At 41.9% G+C, this 23,505-nt stretch overlaps 2 protein-coding genes across 2 annotated transcripts; one reads left to right on the top strand and one right to left on the bottom strand.

Annotated features, from left to right (window-relative positions):
• Window positions 1-512: 512 nt before the first annotated feature.
• Window positions 513-18,073, bottom strand: LOC147141146 (elongation factor 2b). The gene is made up of 16 exons (XM_086043759.1): window positions 18,002-18,073; window positions 16,659-16,892; window positions 10,481-10,630; window positions 8,628-8,842; window positions 7,530-7,711; window positions 7,239-7,450; window positions 6,550-6,728; window positions 6,164-6,269; window positions 5,810-6,062; window positions 5,098-5,293; window positions 4,891-5,014; window positions 3,713-3,955; window positions 3,174-3,527; window positions 2,015-2,197; window positions 1,675-1,807; window positions 513-1,136 (listed from the first exon to the last, which is right to left on the bottom strand). The coding sequence occupies exons 3-16, from the start codon at window positions 10,481-10,483 to the stop codon at window positions 943-945; spliced, it is 2,577 nt and encodes an 858-aa protein (XP_085899885.1). The 5' UTR covers window positions 10,484-10,630; window positions 16,659-16,892; window positions 18,002-18,073; the 3' UTR covers window positions 513-942.
• LOC147141145 (cyclic AMP-responsive element-binding protein 3-like protein 3-A) lies at window positions 14,691-22,455 on the top strand. Its single transcript, XM_086043760.1, has 10 exons — window positions 14,691-14,797; window positions 16,168-16,266; window positions 16,672-16,939; window positions 17,955-18,085; window positions 18,354-18,458; window positions 18,553-18,659; window positions 20,145-20,213; window positions 20,494-20,578; window positions 20,838-20,925; window positions 21,728-22,455. The coding sequence occupies exons 2-10, from the start codon at window positions 16,180-16,182 to the stop codon at window positions 21,907-21,909; spliced, it is 1,122 nt and encodes a 373-aa protein (XP_085899886.1). The 5' UTR covers window positions 14,691-14,797; window positions 16,168-16,179; the 3' UTR covers window positions 21,910-22,455.
• The last annotated feature ends 1,050 nt before the right edge of the window (window positions 22,456-23,505 follow it).

Raw genomic sequence — 23,505 nt, 5'->3', positions numbered from 1 at the left:
GCTTTGGTAAAACGGAATGCTTTCTGAAATTGATCCCTGCATCACCTAAATTCAAACCAAATGTGGCAATAGATTGTGAAGATGAATCCCAAATGAGCCGGAAAGTAGATTCATTGGTCATACTAGAGAAGTCAACGCATGCTCCAAATGACACGCAAATGATCCTTGACGGCTTCTGGTAACACGTTAAGCAAATCGCCTCTGCGGTGAATCAGTTCAAGCAATTATTTGTGCAAAAGGTTTCAAGTTAACAATGAGTGACAATTTACAGAGGGCATTTCAGTTGTTTCTGTATTGAAGAGATATACAGTAATATGGCTTGAAAGGTATTTGCAATTGTTTTTTTTTTTTTTTAATCAGGCATTTATGAATAATATGTAATAAGAATATTAAGAAAACTTGAATAAAGAATGACAAAAAAATGTGTACATTAGTCATGAATGAGGACGCTGGTGCTTTACCGGATAATTTTGGAAAGTTAAAAAAATAAATAAAATAAAAGCCACTTCATCTGCAGTTGGATGTTTTATTCCTTATGATCAGTGAAGTTGAATGGCGAGCTTGACCAATTCTGCAACATTCTTGCTTTTGCGGTGACTTGTCACATTATTGCGGCAGTATCACAGTGCGCCTTTGATGAATGTCGATGAAATGTCGAAACGGGGTCAAGACGAATAAAAGATATTGATCATCGAACAGTTTTACTGCAATACTCCCCCGGAATCTTTGGCCTAGGCACTTGGTGTACTGTTGCTGTGAAATGAATAGGTTAGCATCATTGCTCCCACTAGCCTACAACAACACAAGCATAAGCTTTTTTTTTTTTTTTTTTAAGAGGAGACTTCAAGTCGAACTCACTGTGCAAAGTTTTAAGCCGGTGCAAAGATTTCTAAAGTGCCCACAAGGTTTAAGATTTAGTGATCGAGTTGGACGTGTACGTTTTTACAATTTGTCCAGGTAGTTGTCCAGAGCGGGGATGCCCTCCTTGAGACCTTTGCGCTTCCTAATTTCAGCAACAACTTGGAAGGGTTTGCTGGCGGGGTCTTTGGGGTCACCTTGGAGAATTTGCCAGTGGTCGAAGACGCATTGTGGGAAGGCTTGGCCCCCGGTGTTACTGCGCAGGTCAGCAGTGAACCCTTGAAGGAAATGACATTCACATTTCAGCTATCCAAAAAATGCAAAAGCCATTCTTGGTTTAGCGTCGGGCAAAAAAAGCAGATGACTCCATGAGGGGCGCGTCGCCAGTGAGTCACGCGGCACGCTTACGTCCAATCACGGCTCGCTTATTTTCTGAAGCAGAGTCGTGGTTGGTTGTGACCTGATCCCTGAGCAACTGTGATGTCATTTTCAGTCGACAGAAGTGACAAAATGGCCACCCCCCGAGATGGCTAAAAACGGGTGGATGAACTCTTATTCCAACAACGCAATATTAATCAGAATGCCTTGTTTCAACTGCGTAGAACGTATATTTTGTGGTAATATTTTTTCGAAGGGGCTCAATGACTCAGCGCCTACCCATCATAAACTGATTTGTATTTACTGTCGTTTTGCTTTTTTTGGTGGGCGGGGGGAGGGGGGGGGGTTTCGTGGGGACTGCATAATCTTATTTTGCGACAGACCCAGCAACGGACGGCGTTGAAACCTCCCTTCCACTTTCCCGACCAAAGCACTCACCGAAAGATTCGTTGACAGGCAGGTAGGCTTTCACCACAAACATGGGGGTTCCTATCACTTGAGATTCCTCAAACACGTGACCTCGTTTCCTGTTCAGAACACCGTAGATCCCGCCCACCACTGCTTCAGGGCACTGAAAGGAAAAAAAACAAAACGATAGCATCAAACACCAACGCTGGGAAAGGAATGTGAATATTTGTTACATGGAATCGTTCTGCACAGCTTCCACTAGTGTATGGAGATCATTCAGATTTGTTGTCCAATCAGATTTCGGCGTGTATGTCTTGCTTTGGCAATTTAATTTGCGCTGGGCCTTCGCAACTTGAATTTGGAGCCTCACCTGAATCTCCACCAGGTACACGGGCTCCATCAGGCGCGGCTGAGCAGTGAGCTGGCAGGCGTACAGAACCCTGCGGGCCGTGGGAATGATCTGTCCTCCGCCGCGGTGGATGGCGTCGGCGTGCAGCGTCACGTCGTGGATGTCGAAGCGGACCGCGCGCATGTTCTCCTCGCACAGCGCGCCCTGTAGAATGAGCACAACGTTGCAATCCACCACCTTCACAAGCGCACTTCAAAATCACAGTTCATCATCAACAAATACAGTCAAACGGAAAAAACGGACGGGGTCGGAAACTTGGTTTTGATTTAACCAAACGGAACATTTTAAAATGTACCGTCTTCGACTCATTTCGCACCCCTTCGAGATAGGCGTCGAATCGTCTTTTATGGGAGATGCACCCCAGGTTTTTAGTAAGGAAAATAGCCCTTTTTTTTGTACTTCATAAAAAATGAAAAAAAACCAACATACAATTAAATACTGTAAAGACTTAAATATTTTTTGCCACACTTTTTGGATTCAATTCAGTGCACATTCTGTTGCATTTTCTGATGTGCGTGCCCATTGCCACCTGGGGGCAGTATATTACACAGATAAAGAGAGCTGGTAAATATATGACTTCGCAGAGGATAAAGAATATGCGCGTGGGACTATTCTTATATTATCTGTCCACATGTGTTGCTCCACCATTTGTGTTCAAACATCTGTTAGCACGGCCGTCCGTGCCATTTCCAAATGTTTATTAGCATATCTAAGGCAAAGCTATGCCATTGTTTTAAATGCAAAATGTGTTACTCTCTTTTTTTTGTGTTTAGTTTGACAGTGAATTTCAACTACGGGTGGCAATAAAAAAAAAAAAACTGTTCACTATCTGCCAAACTTCTGCCTGTCGTGAAGTAAGCCGAGTTCATCGCCACCACTTGTGTCTCAAATATTTGCTTGCAAGTCAAAGCAAAAAAAAATCCCCGACCAACAGCTCGTACTTAAAAAAAACAAAAAAAAACGAGTAAGGTTACTCATACTGTATCTGAAGACACCACTGTAGGCCCTTCATACCAAGATGCCACAAGATGGCGCCAAAGCAATCGTTTTACATTAGACGGGGCTTTGGCCTGAGCTCAAAAACAGCTAATGGTTTTTCAGCAGATAAAGCTCAGGCCACCTCTTTAGTAGCCCACTGGAAACCAGCCACCACGCTGTCCTTGATCTCGTTGAGGTACTGGACCCCCTTGGTCACGTCGATGAGCAAGTTGGGCCCGCTTCCGTCGGGACCAAAGCACCAGATCTTCCTGGCTTCGGTCACCTCCCACTCATACTTGTCGGCCAGGTAGCGCGCGCGAGCCTTCAGCTCCTGACGCGCCGCCACGTCGCCCTTCTCGATGTCTTCGGCCAGGCCGTCTGGGAAAGGACGAGACTTCATGAAGAGACGGTTGTGCTTGTTGGGAGACTTGGACAGACACATCTGGTCGGATTCCTCTGTCACCGTCTCTCTGTAAGACACAACTGGGTCTGATTTCTGGCGGGGGGGAGAAAAGACAAAGAAAGTAACCCAAGTCTGGAAAAAAAAATGTCATTTTCGATGTTAAACACTGAGTGGAGGATAACAAATCAGTATCTAAGTATCAAATCAAAAACGCGTGATATTATCTTGGTCAAGGCAGATGCTCATGAATTGGGTCCGAGCAGGTGTGGCGCTCCCACCTTGAGTGGAATGCAGGCATGGTCCTCCTCCAAGTCCTTCAGGCAGATCTCCAGGTGCAGCTCTCCCGCTCCCGCAATGATGTGCTCCCCAGACTCTTCGATGATGCACTGCACCATGGGGTCGGACTTGGCCAGACGCTTCAGCCCCTCCACCAGCTTGGGCAAGTCGGCCGGGTTCTTGGCCTCCACGGCCACTCGGACAACGGGACTGACGCTGAACTTCATCACCCTCATGTTGTGGGCCTGCGGAGGCACACAGTCGCTGGGCTGAAACACGATTTAGTTGATCGGAAAAACTCATGGCTGGAAGTTAGTTTGTCCCTTTTTCGCTTCTTTTTAATACTCGTTTCAGTTGTAATTCTCACATTCAAAAAGTGAATGGAATAGTCCAACTTCTTACTGGACATATGCAAACTTGATTCGGTTGTGTTGGGGGGTTGCACCACTGCATGTACCCCACAATGTTTTTTTTTTTCCTTTCTTAAAGCGGAAGCCAACCCAAAAAATGTTTTTTTTCAAGAATATATTCCCAGAATCCCCACTAGTTGGACGTTTTTAGCCATCTCTGGGGCGGCCATTTTGTCTTCTCTCGGCTGAAAATGACATCACAACTGCTCACAGCGACCAATCACGGCTGACCTGTTTTCTGAATCCGAGCCGTGATTGGTCGTTGCGAGCAGCTGTGATGTCATTTTCAGTCGCCGGAGTCAAAATGGCCGCCCCTGGAGATGGCTAAAAACGAGTGGATTAACTCTTATTGCACAAACGCAATGTTTATCGGAATGCCCTGTTTCAACTAGTCGCCTTGCATAGAACATATTCTTGAAAAAAAAATGTTTGTGTTGACTTTCCCCTTTAAGATTACTTGAGGATTGAGTGGATGCACGGTACAGAGAAAATGACAAGACTACCTAGTGGTGGAGTAGCCACTTCTAAAGGGACGGACTGCAAAGCAATCCTCCATCATTTTCTCACAGGTTTGTATCAAATGTTTGCGTGTGTTGTCCTCGAGTAATGCAGAAAACCATAATGGCGACCTTGCTAGCTAAACCCGTCGCTACGGCGCGCTATCCATTTCTTCTTCAATAACTTTGCCTTTGTCAAATGGATTTCTTGGCGCAATTGAGTTTTGTGGAAAGCTCTCGAGATGAAACTATTTGGATTGAAGTAAACAGTACTTGTTCAAAAGTGGTGATGGTTCCTGTCTTCACCAGGAACTGGTCGACTCCAACAAGGCCGACAATGTTGCCGCATGGAACATCTTCAATGGGCTCCACATATCTGCCCATCATTAGGATGGTCCTGGATAAGAACATTAAGGGCATGTTGAGATAAACCTTGCACCATATAGATTTTTTTTTTTTTTTTCAAATAAATTTACTCACCTTTGAATTGGCTTGACGTAGAGATCTTCTTTCTTCCCAGGGGTGAAGTTCGGCCCCATGATGCGCACCTTCTGGCCGGTGGACACACATCCAGAAAAGACGCGGCCAAATGCATAAAAGCGACCCTTGTCACTGGTTGGGACCATCTTGGAGATATACATCATCAGAGGACCTTTGGGATCGCAGTTCTTAATACCTGTTAAAGCCGTCGGAATAGAATTCAAATGATCAGAATGGCATTCGAATTCTGCAAAGCTTGCTGATGAGAAGATGATCATTTGAATCAGCTGTCCCTGACCCAAAGCATTTTGTCAATCGGTGTAACATATGCTCACAAAAGTCAAGCTTTCATAATAAAAGGGCCGCCGAAAGTGTGGCGTGTGTCCACATCATTCGTCATTCCTATTCTCTGTTTGTGAAACTGGACTTAACCACTCTCAAATGTGTTTTTGTGCTCAAATCTTTGAGGTGCCCGGAACACATTCGTTGGATTTGCTTTCTTTCCCAAGGGAAATGTTGCTTTTGGTTTCGTAGGATTCACTTTTAGTCGGACAGGCACTAATCGCGAAGAGCAAGGTTCCCGTGGCGGTGGAATCAGTCCGGTACGTCGACATATTTTGTCCCGTCTTTTTCTCCGCAAGTATGTGCACTTGTCGCGAGGTAGCGCGTGAGCACTCGAGCCACGTGCGCTGACGGCCAATCTGCAACTGACCCATGGCAGCTTCGTCATCTCCCGGGCCCTCGTAGAGCAGCTCGCAGCGGTACTTCTGAGCGGTGACGGGCGAGGGCAGGTGGATGGTGATCATTTGAAGCAGGGCCTCGCCAGCGGGCAGCCAGCGACGCATCACCGCCTTCAGCAGGGGCTTCCCCTCCTTCTCTTTGTCCTCCGAATCCAGCTTGATATCCAACTTGTCAATGAGTTTGGCCGTCTCGTCCTTCTTGAAGTTCATGATGGCGTCAAACACCTGATGGAGACCATCGCGGACGCAGTTTGAACCCGGATCCTGCAGTCCAGTATTTGAAGGAGGGCCTTCGCGAGGCACTCCGATGGCAGGCGGCTCCTCACCTTAAAGATGGGGTCCAAAATAAACTGGCAGAAAGAGCGAGGATATTTCTGGCCATCGGGACCTGTAGCAGTCTTGGTGAACTTGCCATTGCTGGGATCAACATATCTGCAAGCGGCACATGAATTATTAAACACAGCAGTGGGTCGAGAAGTCATCCATCCGTTTTCTGTACATTCACACCCACGGACAATTTCAAGTCTTCAGATATGTTTTGGGAATGTGGGAGGACACCGGAGTATGGGTAGCAAACGGCAAACAGGAAGGCCACAGGGATTCGAACCCCAGACCTCAGAAGTGTGATGCGGATGTGCTCACCAACCGCATTACAATTTGACATTCACTTTTTGTTACACACGTGACGCAGATGTTTCCTGGGAAGTTTTACCTGTCTCCCCACAGTTTCTTCATCATGTCTTCGACTTTCTTACACCTCTCTGCCGGACTCATCTGCGCTTCTCCTTTAGCAGCAAACTTGGCCACATACATCTCCGCAAACTGCTTCAATGTGAAAGCCCAGCCATGCAGGCCAGAGCCGAAGCCCACCGTACCTATAACGGGGTCAATCTGAGGGCAAAGGACAGTTCTTGCTTTAAAATACGACAGTGGCGTGGTCAAATTAAGCAACAAGCATCTGCACTGACACCCGCCACCAACACCTCACAAGCCTGTAATATTGCAGCTACATGAAATGTTTGGATTAAAGGGGGGAAATCAACCCAAACATATTTTTTTCATATCTAATTGTAACATGTTTTTGTTGCATGTTTTCATGCATTTTTATGCTTTATAAAACATTTATGTCTGAATATTGGGGGTCTTGGAACGGATTAGGGCATTTACATGGAAAACGCGTCTCTACTTAAAAGATTTCTACTTAAGAAATTTTTTCCAGAACCAATTAATTTCGTAAGTAGAGGTACCACTGTATTGCGTTTGTGGAATAATGACCTAGAGGAAAAAAATGGAGGACAGAATCATAATCAGTGCAAAAAAAAAAATAAAAAATCATCTAGAAAAGTTTACTAGCATCTTCTGTGGCTGTAAAAGATGTAAAAGTGTGTCGGATGCGCTTACCAGGATGTTGCCCATGGGTCCGCCCTCATCCTCTCCATAGGTGGAAATAATGACGTTGACGTTCTCTATGATACGCTGGAAGGTCTGAAACAGCTCATCTGTCTCCAGCTGAAGTTCCAGCAAGGCCCGGTCCATTTTGTTCATCATCAGAACTGGCTTGATGCGCTCAGCAATGGCCTGCCGCAGTACGGTCTCTGTCTGCACGCACACCCCTGTAGCAGGAAATAAGAGGTGAGTCGAGCTGGAGGAGATTTTGCGTGGGGGGGCGGGGGGATGTTTGAAGGAGAATACCAGAGACACAGTCCACCACCACCAGGGCTCCATCAGTCACCCTGAGGGCCGCCGTAACCTCAGATGAGAAGTCAACATGACCCGGAGAATCGATGAGGTTGATGAGGAAGCCGTTTCCGTCTTTGCACTGCTTGATGAAGGCCAAGTCTTTGTCGCCGAGCTCATAGTATAAGGAGATGGCCCTGCAAGAACCGGGAAGACTAATAATGCCATTTTGTTTTTATACCCAGTCTACAGCGTAGCCCCCCACCACATGGGTCATTTTAAATTGTTTTTTTACAGTGCACATTGATGCATTGGGAATGCCATTCACCCGTTCCAGCCTCCCCCCAATAACAACAAAACTTTTTGTGTTTGTTTTTTCTTAAAGCGGAAGTCAACGCAAAGAATATGTTCTATGTAAGACCACTAGCCCATTCTGATAAATATTGCATTTGTGGAATAAGTGTTAATCCACTCGTTTTTAGCCATGTCTGGGGGCGGCCATTTTGTCACTTCTGTCGACTGAAAATGACATCACAACTGCTCACAACGACCAATCACGGCTCAGATTCAGAAAACACGTCAGCCGCGATTGGTCGTTGTGAGCAGTTGTGATGTCATTTTCAGTGAAGAGAAGTGACAAAATGGCCGCCCCCAGAGATGGCTATAAACGAGTGCATTTTGTTGCTTAACTTATATTCCACAAACGCAAAATTAATCAGAATGCCGTGTTTCAACTAGTGCGCCTGCTGGGAACATATTCTTGAAAAAAATATGTTTGGGTTGACTTCTGTTTTAAAAGGAAAATAGCATTCTATAATATGATACTTTATATGAAAAAAATCAGTAATGACAGAAAATTTGGAATGCCAAGAATTAAACAGTTGTTGACATCTTTCCTTCTTTCGCACATGCAAGGATATTACAGTAAGTACACTGTAAAATTGCTAAAAAATCGCAGATTTCAGTGACACTGTTGGGACTTCCATGATGGACAAGTATTGTACATGTGGTTCATAATAAAATGAAATAACCCATTGGGGAACACTGTAAAAGCATATCTGCTTTGTGGTTTTTGTGTTTGCGCCATTTACTCCAAGAACTTGAGGCACATACGTGGATTTGATGGTGATGCAACGCTCCTGCTCGTCCTTGCGCGTGTCTGTGAAACGAGTCTCTCCGGCGCGCGATGAGGCGATGATGCCCGCCTTGGACACCAGCGAGTCCGTCAGCGTGGACTTGCCGTGGTCCACGTGGGCGATCACGGACATGTTCCTGATGTTGGACTTCTTGTCCATGATGGTTCGGATCTGCTCCACCGTGAAGTTAACCTGGGACGGTGGTGAGGTGACACATCACATGGAAGTGCATTTCATTCCCTGATGGCTTAATTCAAGCCCACTGGCTCTGCAACGGTTCCGTGTTGGGTTATAAAAAGAAAGTCATTTGGAAACTGAATCTATCAGGCTGGCAATGAGGACTAAGAAACGTTGTACCTTAGTGGACCGCCTGCACACTTTTGCTGTCTGACCAGCCTTGCAATTGTTAGTCAATGATAACAGAAAAATGACCCTACTAGTATACATAAACATCACAACAACATGTGTTTCAAAACGCGGGCTATCATAGTTCGAGAATATAATAGCTAAAAATACTAACTCTTAATGTTTTATTATTCTGCACTTGTTATTGTTATTGTTGTGGTGGTTGTTGGAAAAGAAACACTGAAAAAAACTAACTATATTACAACCCTAATCCTCATTCCAAACTATCACCACATCATTTCACAAGATAACATTATTTAAAAGGCACATTAAATAAATACCCTGGTAAATATTCGCCAATATTATCAATTTATTTCAAATTACTTTTGGTTAAATTTCAAGTCATATAGATTTAAAAATGTCATAGTGCGTTTGACCATAAGTCTTAACTATTCACTATGCACAGGGCTGCTTTTAGTTACAAGGTTTCAAAAAAATCTGTTCTCACTAGAGGAAACTAATCATTTTTTTCCCACACCAATAAAATGTAAAGTTAAATGTTCGCTGTTGTAACTTTTTCCTCACAAAAGTAATAATGCTCAGTTCTAGCCACTGTCAGGGATGGCAATGTAATTCATCTGCCTGACAGTTCTGAGGTTAGTGCTTTGAATCTGGGCTCCGGTCTTCACGTGTGGAGTTAGCATGTTCTGTTAGTAAAACCGCCTCGTCATATTATTATGTATACACAACAAAATGGTGGATTCGTTTTGAAATCAGAAAACATGGGGAACAGTTTGCTTACAAAAACGATTGCATAAAATTGAATGAACAACTCTCCGACTGTGTCAATCGCAACTGAGCATTCTAATACAAAATTGGGCAGAGTGACTCATGTGCAAGTGTACCGAATGATGTGGCAGTAAGACATGGAAGCGTTGCAAGACGTCCGTATGTGGACAACACACCAACTTGATTTCGTTTGCCTGGCGCGATTAAAGTCTCTTTCAATGGGCGAAATATAATGCGCAGTACATGCTACTTGCTGCGTTGATGCAACAGTCGAATTCTATTTGAATCACGTTGCGATTTAGTTGCGAGTGACGCCGGCGTCATTCCAGGGTTCAGTTTAGTAACAACATGTTATGACGCCAAGCAACGACATATAAGAAGAATGCTTTGCTGTGGTGGTCGGTGCTCAAAGTAGGCCGAGGCTACAGCCTGGCATTGTTTATTTTTCGGTTTTATTTTTAATTCACTGGATCCAACACACAGGCGCACATACCATCACGCATCGGCAACCAAGTGCGCCACACACACATATGTCCATACACATGCGTACACACGCACGCGCCTAACGTGCTCTATCTGAGCTTTTTGCGTTCATACAACAACAACGTGAAGGTTATTTTTGAGTCTAGCGACTGATAAGCCACGACAAATTGTTCAGTGCGTACATCAAGACAACACGAGTCGATACAGACTCACCATTTTGACAATTTGTGTGCCTTCGTCACGTTATTGCTGCGGGAAGCCGCGGTGGTAAAGTGCGCACAGAGACGCCGCAGTTCAGTTGAGCCAGGCTGCGCTGAGGCACTGGAACGCCAGAGGGCGCTGCTGTGCTCCTCGACCTGTGGACTGTTGTGGATTAAAAAAAAAAGTCATGGACGCTGAACAAAAGCAATTCGGGATCAATGTAAACATATTAATATGACAGAAACATACATTTACATAAAATACAATGATGCCTTGCAATCCCTTGCGCTTCCCCCATTAAACTGAATCTAAATGCAATTAATCCGCCAAAGCCCTACAAAAAAACACCCAACAAAATATTTTGCAACATGGTTTTCAGTAAGGAAAAATATCACTCTCTATTTTGTAAAAACAGAGCAAGAACATAATGACAACATTTCTGGAGAAATTATGTGGTAATGCCGAATGAAAAAAACAAAACATGGAATCATGTGAAATATTAGATATGGAAGGATATTTAATTAAATTTACCCGTGGAAATTTGTGGAATGATATTAAAATATATAATAATAAATAAATTGGAATAACTTGGAATAATATGGAATTATGTGGAATGGTATTGGTGAAAAACGTGCAATTTACCACTGTACATCACCGGATATGCTCATGAGTAAACGTTTTGTGTTTTGCTGGTCAAACCTGGTTGTGACCAATCAACGAGAGGACTGAAAAAAATGCTTATATTGCTGTTGATTTTGAAATCTGACACCCACCATTTATCTATTCACAACATTTTCTTATTTTTAGAGATTGGACCCCTGGAACCGTTAAAAAGTAATGTGCTCACAATAACTACTCTTTTGGTTGTCCTTCGTGTGATTTTTATATTTGGACAGCGACGTCTTCATGTTTTTAATTAAGGAGTAAACAACCACAATGTCCCTTCGCCACAAAAACCTCCCGAGGGTGATTGACATTTCTTGTGTGAACAAATGCTGCATTAGCAGACCTCCACCAGGTGAGGGCAGAGCAGGACAAAAAAAATGGTGGCGTGAAAAAGAAGCGCAGAAGCAGCGAGTGAAGCTTCTGATGCTGCAAAAGATGTTTTTGTGATCTCTGTAGAGCTCATAACAAGCAAAACTGGGAAAACAGTTTGAAAAAGGATTTGTCACGGTGAATCTCAAGATCAAGGCCGGATGTCGTTAATATTTCTCAATGGGCATATGAAGCCCTTTGAGACTCTTCTGTGACTACTGTAGAAATAAACTTGACTTGAATCTCACATAGTGACGCACTCATACATACTTTATGAAGAGGACTTTATCGGCCAACACCGGAAAGCCAGTCAACCAAATCACAAAATGTGTTCAGCATTTGGTTACAGATTTTGCTCATATTTAAATATATGTGTATTTGAAACAATCTGTGGAGGCACCCAGAAATGAACCAATGAACCAAAATCATATTGAGTAAGAGGGTCATGACAGGTGATGCTTTCGTTAGAAAAGTGAGGGTCCACCAAACAAAAAAGCAAACATTCCCCATTGTAACTCTGCATTCACTGTCAGGCTCATTGCAAGAAGCAAATGACGTGACAATTGAAACTATGATAGTCCTCTAGAGTAATATTTGTCCACGGAGTCTCCTTATCTGATTGTTATCATCTGACAGGCAATTTAGATTAAATCTTGTGCTGCTTGTATGAGGGAAGTGTTTTGTTGTTGTTGTTTATTTGTTTGTTTTAAATTCACTTGCATTCCAAATCATATTTTTCTCCAGTTCCGATTTACATTTACGTTTACCTTGTCCACTGTGCATTTCCATCACGGTAAGGTGACAAAAACAAAACAAAAACTACAGTCACACATTTTGCATCACGGCGAGTAGTGATAAACATTCATGCAGTTGCTGATCTCGGTGTTTATATATTTATATAAATGTTATTTTCTTATTTCACACCTCATTCTCAAGCAACTGCGGTACTGTGTGTGCTCTTTGGAACTGGTACAGTGTAACAACATTTCAGGGCGATTCCAAAAATACACTTGGATCCATGAGAAGAACGAGCGTGCGCATGCAGCACGGGATCAATTATCTGTGTTATTCTTGGTATTGAGAGATGTGCTTGACATGTCCTGGTTAGGTCATATCTGTGTGTACTTTGACACGCTTGACTCTACAGATAGTGCAACAATAAAGATAATACAACTTTGCTATTATCCTTATTACCGTACTGATAATAAGTATGTGGATGCGTGTAAGTGGATTTTAAATAGCCAATACATTTACGATGGCGGTAGAGTGAATAATATTAATCAGAAGGACTTCATACAGTGGCCACCTTAAAGTAATGAGTTTTGGTCTATGAAATAGTAATGAAGGCCCCAGGTTTTTTTTCTTTAATTTCATGTCTTTTTGAACATCTGTTTTCAATTACAGCTATAGAGTATTGATTAATATTCTGTTCAGACTCACGTGATCTGTAAAATTAAAGTCATATATCAAAGACTTTGGGTCATTTTCAATCTGGCCATACAATTTTACTTGCCAGAAAAAGTCACTCACACTGCAAAAACGGCACCTCAAAAAACAAGAAAAAAAAAGCAATGAAATGAAGAATGTATTATTTAATGTAAGGTAAATTATATGTCATTGCCCGCATATTATTGGACAGAATATTTTGGCGACAAAGACGGAACTTCGTTGCTGCTGCCCGCGTTCCTCACTGCCAGTCCCGTCGTCCCGCCGGTGTCAATATGGTAAAATTAGTGGCAATTGGAATAGCCGACGCTAGCAAGGCTAACCGCTGTTGGCATGCACAACCAGCTTATTTTTGTACTTTCGGATCCACGCAAATGTATGAAAACTGTGTCGATTTGATGCCAAGAGATTACACTGCTCCAAAGAGCATTTTTTTAATCTGCTGTGGATCTGTTGAAATATATGGCAAAATAGTATCAATCTGAAAAAATATGCTATGACATGAACTAAAGTTCAGCACTGGAAGCGTGGTGCAATGATCATTTGTGCATGGAAACGTCTTGATCTTTCTGTTTGTCACGCTCAAATGATGATAATACATCTTTGCAAGTGCGCATGGTCATGAACATCTTACGTAATTCCTGACTTAATTGGGTGTATCCTTAATAAAAACCTGAGACAGATGGCCTTTATTATGGCAGTAAAGATAAGGAAAGCAACATGGTGTTACCACTGACTGAGAGAAGATTATCGTATAAGAAAGCAAAACTGATGGACTGAGTGAAATTCCAACATATTCATTGTGATTGGGGAGAAAACGGGAACTTTTTAGTGTATTTGGAGTCAAATGTATTTGTTTGCGGCCTCAACAGTGGTAGTCCATTCCACACAGATTGGAAGAAGACCTTAAAGACACTCTAAAGTGAATTCAAAGATTTGTTTATGAAAATGCTGAAAACAGACTTAGAATTGAGTTGTATTCAGTTGTGGAGATATGACATGAAACTCTTTTCTTCATCATTCCAGTTTTCCAGGTGCTTTGGGCGTGGCTAAAACAGCGTCAATCATTTTGCGCATCAGTGGCTATTTGGCGCAATTGCGAGTTACTTTATATTCATTACTCACTCCGTTGCTAGCAGTACAGCGTGCAGTTAGCTAGCTAGCTAGCTATTCTTATGCCCCCGAAAATATATCTTTCCTGAATTTACAGAACTTCTGGGTGTCATTACTGAAATTCCCAAGTGTTTTGTGTTACTCAACGTGCCGTAGTATGTTTGAACACAAGGCATTGTGGGTATATAGCTAGCAAGAAGTATGGGCTCAAATGTCTGTCTTTTTTTGTTTGCCTAAAAATAAATAAATAAAATGATAATAATTGGTTGTCCATGTCAATCAAAAGTGGACATTATTACTTTGTAAATGTAGCGTTTGCATTGGATACAAGCGTAGCTTATGTTTTAGATGCACGTGAACACAACGAAGTAACGAATGTGAAACCACCAGGAGAATTTCTGGCCACCTTGACTGATCGTTCTGTTCAAGTTGTTGCGATTGGCTTACCGAGCTGCCCACTAAACACTGGATTGGACACTGATCAGCTGCTGGGATGGGGAGTGAGTGATATTGAAGTTCAACTTTGTCCTCTGAATCATACTTAGACATTCTTCTCATGCTCAAGCCACAGAGGAGTGTATTGATGCGGCAGAGTGTTTTGATTCTGCGTTCTTTCACTGATATTTCATCAGCTTGTTGGATTATTAACACTGGACACGGTTAGAGAGTGTGACCACCTCGCTTTCATCTTGAGAGGAGAGCTAAACGATTTTAGTCGGGATTCACCGGAGAACAGTAAGTGCATGGGTGACAAATGGATTTGACACTGTATCTCAAAACGGTAATTTAAATGTTCACCCAATTTATGTATTTTTTTTAGAGTGTGAAGCAGAAAATGTAGTTTATGTCATAAATCAGGTTAAACAACTCAATCTCAGTTCATAAAAGGCCTGGTAAATTCTGTGACAACTGACAGCTAATTTCAACGATACTTGCACAGAAAGTAACTTAAGAAGTTAATATTTCATGTACTGTTTACACTCCTGTAGTCAATGAGTAGTAATTAATTAGTAGTGAATACAACTTTTTAAAACAACATGAAAAAGAACAAATGTCTCCATTTAGTTTTTGTCACTGACAATTCAAATGAAAACTTCAGTGATTCATCCTTTCCAGAGTCACTCTACCAATACACATGTTGTAATATTTCGACATTAATCCAATAGATTGAAATACTTTCATAGTTTAAAAAAAAAAGATCCATCCTTATATCTACACTTATTTCGAGTTCCTTTGAGCCGCTTTCTTCCCCACGAAAGCATTTTGCAACAAAGGCTTTGCATCTGGTAAAACTAAAACATGGCTCGTAAAATTGCTCGAAAAAGAGGAGTTAGCATAAAAAGTGACAAAACTGATAAAGCCCTGTACACAAAATTTTGGATCATAGTAGAAGTTTTTCCAAGGATCTCCTCATAAACTACTATTTGTACTCCAAAATGCCATACGAATTAAAAAGTTGCCTAGTTGAGGAAAAAAAGCCATAAATATTTTTTTTTTTCCAGAGGTAAAAGAAGGAAAATCAAGTCATGTTTTTTCCAAGATAAAGTTGTTCTATTATTATATTAAAGGCAAAGTTTAACACGGGAGGAAATTCACGTTTAATTGACTTTTTACTTAAGTCAATTCAATGAATATGACTTAACTCTTATAATGTTACACCTTTTATTCCACAAAAGATGCCATTATTCGCATAAATTGGTCTATATTTTCATAAAAAAATAGCCATTTGTTAAAAAAAGACCAGATTTTTGTAATACTGCACGCACTTTTTTAAAAATTTAAAACAAAAAAATGTATTCTCTCAGATTTGTGTGATGATATGTCACAATCACATCATCGCTTTTAATTGGCCCAAAGCTACTGGAGGCAGGGTTAATCATAATTTTCAATTTTAAATTTAAAATTACCCCATGTGGCAGGCTCGGGTAATTGGTTTATGATCTTTGTTTTATTGGTACACTGATCCCAAAATGTAAGAGTAAAAAAAATGTTTTTTAAATTAAAAAAAAACCTTGTCATGTCTTTGTCCAGTGTCCATTGATTTATTTTCATAAATAATTACAGTGTACTTGGCATAACAGTGGATCTCATTTTCCTCTTTTTAGGGGAAAGCTGGGATGGATCTCATTGACCTGCTGTTCAGGACCAAAGATGAGCCCAGCAGTTGGCATGGCAACCCACCTTGGACCATCACTATGTATGATGTAAGTTAACCAGGCCTTAACTGCAACCCTGAACTCTACGAGAACTCAAATAAATGCAGTGTGAACGAGTCTCATGTGCTTTAATTGTGTTCTCTGAACTGGTAACCGAACAACATTTAAATTGGTGTTTTTGGGGAGGCTGTCGTGGATTAATGATATTTCCACACATTTCAATGCTGAATGATACGATGATACGAGTGTTCTGAGCGTGGTCATAGAAAGACTTCAACCCGTAAGTCAAGGCACCACTGCATTTGTAATAGAACACATTTGTTTGTTTGAGGCTTCAACAGTAGTCCACACAGAACAGAAAGAGCAGTGCAGAAGAGCAAAAAGACAAGACAAATGTCACTAAATCATTGCGAGCCTTGATGAATACAAACTGTACATACCGGCCCTCCGCAGACGCTGAGCCCGGAGGGAAAAGGTACCGAAGACTTTTTGGACTCCCTGCTGGCCGGGAGCGAGTCTTCCTCAGCTCCGACATCGCCGCTGTGGTCACCCCACACTCCGGACAGCGACATGTGTGAGGACCCATTGTCAGACAACCTCCAACTGGCTCCCTGCGCTTCATTCCCACGCTTGGACACGCCACTGCCTCACCTCACATGCGTGCAGGTTCCACCCTACAAGCGTGAAAATGAAATAACGTCTGATGTTTCCATTGACCTGGGTAGGATTTCATTTTTAATTCACAAGTGATGATGCCGCGTGAAATTATTGGAACACAGATTTGAATCTGCTGTTGACTATTTGGCAAAAAAAAAATCACAATTTGTTTCATATATATGTCACAAGTTGGGTTGATTAGACTAACGTTTCCTCATGCTTGCTGTGCAACAGGGGTGTCGAACTCATTTTTTGCGATTACGGCTTCTCTCAGAGGGAAGTTATGACGGGGAAATCAAATAAATGTTGAATCCTCTCATCGTATTATTGTATATACACAACAAATGAATGTATCACTAGTTCTGATCTCATAAATCAAAGACAATGGTTTGTTCAAGTTACTGTAAAAAGGGTGACAAAAAAAAAAAAAGGGAAAATCTGAAAGTTGTACTTTATTACACATGACAATTTCAAATTTGAGTGCAGATTCCAGCAAGGATCATGGACGTTGACGCACATGATTTCTATTCACGGGCCACATACAATGATGTGGAAAAAAATCAATTGAGTTGTACACGTTTTAGGTTACAAAGAAAAGTGTGAAACACTTTTTCTTAGTCTCATTTCAGTTTTTTTTATATCGCAAAAGCCTGATGTTTAAAAAGGGCTGTTTAGACTATCTATCTATCTATCTATCTGACAAGCTAGCTAGCTGCTAGCTAGCTACTGTAACTACAGTGTCATCTATCCATCTAGCAAGCGAGCTAGCTAGATAGCTATCTGAGTAAATAATGTATTACGGAAGGATTATTTATCCATTACAGATACATTTACTTAACAGTTTATCATTATCTCATGAAATTTTCACAACTGTATTACCATCATGATCATGAATGTAATAAAGAAATGACACAGTTTAACTTTCTCATCGTAAGACTTTATCAATATCAATATCATCCACATATGCGGCCCAAATTGGTTTTATTTCGGAATCAAAGGCTACTTTCAAATTTTGGAGCGACGTGTCCAAAACGTCAGGTTGGATTCTTGTGAGCTGTGAAGTGCTTTCATGTTTACAGGCTGGGACTCTGACGGCCTCCAGGAAAAAGTGGGAACGGCGTATTACCTCGCATCAAATCAAAATTCCACGACCTCGTCCAGTCAGACGCTCACAGTCAAGGACCTGCTCTTATCCAATCTAGGAGAGAAAGTAAGCAAAGAACCATTTCAGTCATTCCATTGTCAATCAATCTTTATTGAATTCAAACAATAATATTCGAAAGGGGGGAAAGTATCATTCGCCTCCAAGAAATCTCGGCCTGAAATCCAATTACAATTCCTTCATTAAGTTCCCATGAAAGGCTTGTGCATCAATACAGCATACTGCACAATTAAATAAGGAAAGTTGGTTCAATCCAGTGCAGGGTGAGTTGCCCTCTCATAATATTCTATTTTATGTAATCATTTCAATATCACAGAGAATTCCCCAGCATCCTCTGCAAGAGCTTGTTCTAAATGAGGATGAGAAGAAACTTCTGGCAAAAGAAGGCATTAGCTTGCCCAGCGAGTTGCCTCTATCCAAGGTGAACAAGGCACGCACACGCACACACTCGCGTTCTGAGTTGCACAACCGCTGCAACAACTTCACACATTTTTGTCATTGTGTTTCATCTGAAGTGTGAAGAACGTGTTTTGAAGAAGATCCGGCGGAAAATACGCAACAAACGCTCGGCTCAAGAGAGCCGCAAAAAGAAGAGGGAATATGTGGATAGTTTGGAAGAAAGGTATGAGATGGTCTCTCACACTTACCAAAAACTCACACTTAGCACCAACCCCCAAAAGAATGCTCATACTTACCAATAAACTTCTCTCAAAAACCAAAAATCCTCTCACACCCACCAAAAACAAGCACACTAACAAAAAACTAACATAGACACACTCCCCAAAACTCTCCCAGGCAAAAAAAAAACCTCTCACAGAAAAATCAGAAAATTGTCACATACAAAAAAATATTTACACACACCATAAAACCTCTAATGCTCACAAAAACCTACACTGACAAAAAAAAACACCCACACCCTCAAAAAAGCTCATACTTAGCAAAAAGCAAGCACATTAACCGAAAAAAACTCTCTCACTCCTGACACATACCAAAAATGCGAGACTCAAATATTGTCTGTGAAAGGAAAGTCAAAAGTGTCAACATCTCCAATCATAGAACAAAGCATAGGAAAATCGATTTTGACCCGGAAAATGACATCACAAAAGCTCAGGGCTCAGGTAACGACCAATCATGGCTCAGCTTCGGAAAACAGGTCAGCCGTCATTGGTCGTTGCCTGAGCCCTGAGCAGTTGTGATGTCATTTTCAGTCGACAGAAGTGACAAAATGGCCGCCCCCCAGAGATGGTTAAAAACGGCTGGATTAACTCTTATTCCACAAACGCAATATTTATCAGAATTTTAATCAGAAACTTTGTTTGAACTAGTGGGGCTGCATAGAACATATTCTTGAAAAAATATGTTTAGGTTGACATCCTCTCTAAGGCAATAAATGAAATGATCATATTGCCTTATTGTGTATAATCCTTTCACCCTCATAATAGGATCCGCATAGATAGAGAGAGCGACGTGTATTTTATACTCTACCCACATGCATGGTTAATAATTGTTATTAAAAAAGCAATTGTCACTGTACATCACTGGCATGGATAGAAAAACAAATTGTCGTCAATAAAAAAACAAAACATTTGGGGACTTTAGAATTGGGTGAAATGGGACATTTTCTCACTCGCCAGCCTCTTGGGACAGGCTCCAGCTCAAGCGTGACCCCGAACAGGAGAAACCGTAGGAAACGGATGAGATGCGAATGCTAACGTTGGCAGAGGTCCGCACAGACTTCGACATCTTCACTTTATAATCATCAAATGAGAACATGAGATTTCACCCCCTTGCTGTTGCTTAGCCCAGTCAGCATTTATCGGTATCCTTTTGTGAGCCACAAGCAGAGAATATCGCCAGGGTGCTGTTATCAGTCATGACTCAGCTCAGTCAGATGGCCATACTGGTGGATGACTCAAAAGAAAAGAGACAGAAGCAGAAAGAAAAGAAAAGAAAAAAAAAGGCTGAGGGCTGGAGCCATTGGAAGACAGAGATAAGACTCAAACAGATATTGGCAAGGGAGAGAAAAAAAGGGCAGACAATGCACTATGCTTTCATGAGATTTTGCACACCCTTTCCCTCATTGTATCTCTTCCTTTCCCTTCCCTAGGATGTCCGCATGCAGCGCTCACAACCTGCAGCTGCAGAGAAAGATCCACAGACTGGAGGAGACGAACAAGTACGTTCAACCGGGTTGAATGTTCAGGAAATGAACGAGTGATTGCGTCATCATCCGCGGGGATTGAATTGTAAAAAAGAAAAAAAAAAAAGTAACCAGCCGTATTTGGAGTCAAAAGTACCAACTAGGGAGTACAAATAAAAAGTCTTACTCCAATAATCTATACTTACGAACAGATTTTTTTTTTCTTCCAAAGTTCTGGTCAGAAAACATTTCCTGGGTTGCCTGCACGCGGTCCAGCTTGGTAAATGTCATTGTCTTATGTGTCTTTACGTAACAGTGCCCTGATGAAGCAGCTCAGCCAGCTCCAAGCGCGCCTGCCTAACAGCCCCAACAAAACAACACAAAGAGGGACCTGCCTCTTGGTGAGTGACACCGCGCGCTATCATTATCATGATTATCTATACGCACTCCGGGCAATATCGACATAATCGCCGCAGCGGCAGGCTCGGCAGTGCAAATGCACAGCATTTAAAAAGGCACTGCCCGTGGCCTGCTGTTTTGTTTATCTGTTAGATCTTAATCAAACTTTAAATGTTTGAAAAGCACCCGTGGCTGCGTGTGGTGGAAAAGGATTTGTATGCTTTAACTTTACAATTGCCTTGCCTCTCCGTTCCTCTGCAGGTTTTGCTCCTTTCCTTCTCTCTCATTATTTGCTCAAATATGAATCCGGATTCATACAATCAACGAAAACGAGCAGAGGAGACCTCAGGTGCGTATTTGTGAAACAGGGCGGTGGAGTTTGCAACTGGGCCTTGAGTGAAGACTTCATCCACCTCTTAATACTACTAGCATCACGTCACCATGAGATACCAAAATACCAAAAAAAACAAAACGCAATTTTGAATCGATATTGATCTCATAACGTCACAACAAATAACATATATCAGACTCACCAGAGAATTGGCTGGAATATGTTTTACTCTGGGCCACAGGATGGAAAAATGTTGACATCGCTCTGGAACAAGGTGAAATCTGATTGGTTTAAAAAAACACACACACACACACACACACAATGAAAACAGCACATGCAACAGCGGCAAAAAATAAAGTCTGAAATCCGATTGGACGATAAGTCTAACATTCGCATACGCCTACTTGAAGCAGTGAGCCAAAAGAAAGGCTATGAAAGGAATCAAATCGGCAGCTGTGGAATAAATGAACACAATTCCATGGGACAAATATTAACACTCTAAACACAGTTGGGTTAAATATAACACAAGTTTTGGTCAAAAAAGGACCGATCCACTACTTGGGTCATTTTGACCCAACATTCTGGGTTGTTTTGCAGAAAACAACCCCAAAAATGGACCGTTTTGTACAAAACAACGGAAGAAGGTGGGTCAAATTGACCCAATTTGTGGATCGGTCCATTTTTTTTACCTCAAATTGTGTTATTTTTAACCCAGCTGTTTTTAGAGTGTAGAGAAGGCCTGCCTTGCCCCCGACTTTATCTTCTCCACACACTCCGAGCAAAATATGACATCGCTCCCCTCCACGTCTATGTCCCTCAGTGCCGTCACGTTCGCTGCTCTCGGTCGATGAAGAGGTGGCTGCTGCGCGCCCCGCCCTCTCATTCCCCAGGAGCACATCGGCCTTCGGTCGTGCCGTGGAGCAGCTTTGGAACCGTCCGCCTCGGGGGGAGCTGCCAGCATTCCCGCAACAGCCGGATCACAGGCCAAGGAACGACTATTGATGTCCGCGAAAGACACCGCCGAGGCTTACAGAGACGGCATCCGAATGGGCAGGAGTCGGATTACTTTTCGGCTCGGCTTTCTGACGGACGGCCGTCCGAGTGGTTGTCGTAAGACGCAAATCACGTGTTCAAGTCGAGGGAGGTCAGGTGTCGCTTTGGAACATCTGCAGCATGACCTTACAAGATTATGGAATGGGGTGATGAGAGTCCCGCTTGTTTGGTGCACTATGAGCCACGTGGGAGAACTTCTCATATCTACATTAAATGTACTTTGTTGGCAGTCTCTGCTTTTACTCTCTTTACAAGCACTCGCCTCGCTGCAACCCCCTAGCACCGCCCCTAGTCATCGTAGGGAAAGTCGTACTGAGCAGTGGTCGCAAAGTGCAGGAAGGGCGGCGTGAGCGCTGACTCGTTTTAATAAGACAGGACCGCTCCCCCTCATACAGACGGATTCCAGTGAGGGCAAAATGAAAACTGCGTTGTCAATCCTTGGAATAGTTTGACGAAAGCATCTCGCGTACATGTCAATAAAACATCAAAAACATGTTTTAAATTGTGTGTGTGAAGTCAATTTGATTTAGTATGTAGTGCCTATTCACAACAAATGTCATCTCAAGGCACTTTACACAATGAGCAGGTCAAGAACCACAGACCTCACATGTTACATACAGTATATGTAAGTATACAAGCAAACCAACGGAGTACTACATGAGAAAGCATTTGGTGATGGAGGCAAGGGAAAAAAACTTCCTTAAAGAAAGAAACCTTAATCACAACGCAGGCTCTGTGGGGCGACCGTCTACCACATTGGTTGATGATTCCGAGATGGATGTGGAATGATATTGAAGTATATGGAATGATATGGAATTATATTGAAATATATGGAATGAAACAAAATGATACAGAATGATATGGAATAATGTGGAATGATACTGGTGACAACTTCTATATGTTGGTGAAAAACGTGGAATGATATTGAATTATATGGAAAGATTGAAAGTTATCGAATGATGTGGAATGATATTGGTGAAAAATCTGAAATGATATTGAATGATATTTAAAGATATGGAATCGTGTGGAATGAAAATGATACGGAAGGTTAAGGAATGATACTGGTGAAAGCTGCAATATGTTAGTGAAAAATGTGGAATGATATTGAAAGATGTGGAATGATATTGGTTAAAAATGTGAAATTATATGGAATCATTTTGAAATATAAAGAATCACGTGGAATGATTTGAATGTTATTCTACGATACTGAATCATATGGAATGATAGTGGTGAAACAGGTTCAACACATTGGTTAGAAACGTGGAATAATATGGAATACCATGGAATTATGTGGAATGGTATTGGTAAAAAAAGCAAGAAATCATATTGAATGATATTAGTGGAAAATTTGTTGGTGTAAAGTGGTTTGTGGGAATTTTAGGAAAGCTGAAAGTTGGTCCAAAGGTGAACTGAATGAGCTGAAAATTTAGAATTTCAAATGGGAGCGTTTTGCTGAACGTCTCATTGTAAATGACGGGGAATTATTTGGTGTAAAATGTGGAATGGTGCAAAATGTGAAAATGAAGGGTATGAGGTGAGTAAGGC

The sequence above is a fragment of the Filicampus tigris genome, chromosome 10 (genome assembly GCF_054856515.1).
Source record: "Filicampus tigris isolate MCC_2025a chromosome 10, RoL_Ftig_1.0, whole genome shotgun sequence".
Taxonomy (NCBI): Eukaryota; Metazoa; Chordata; class Actinopteri; order Syngnathiformes; family Syngnathidae; genus Filicampus; species Filicampus tigris.
The sequence above is the reverse complement of the archived record's forward strand: the minus strand, read 5'-3'. Positions and strand labels throughout refer to the sequence as shown.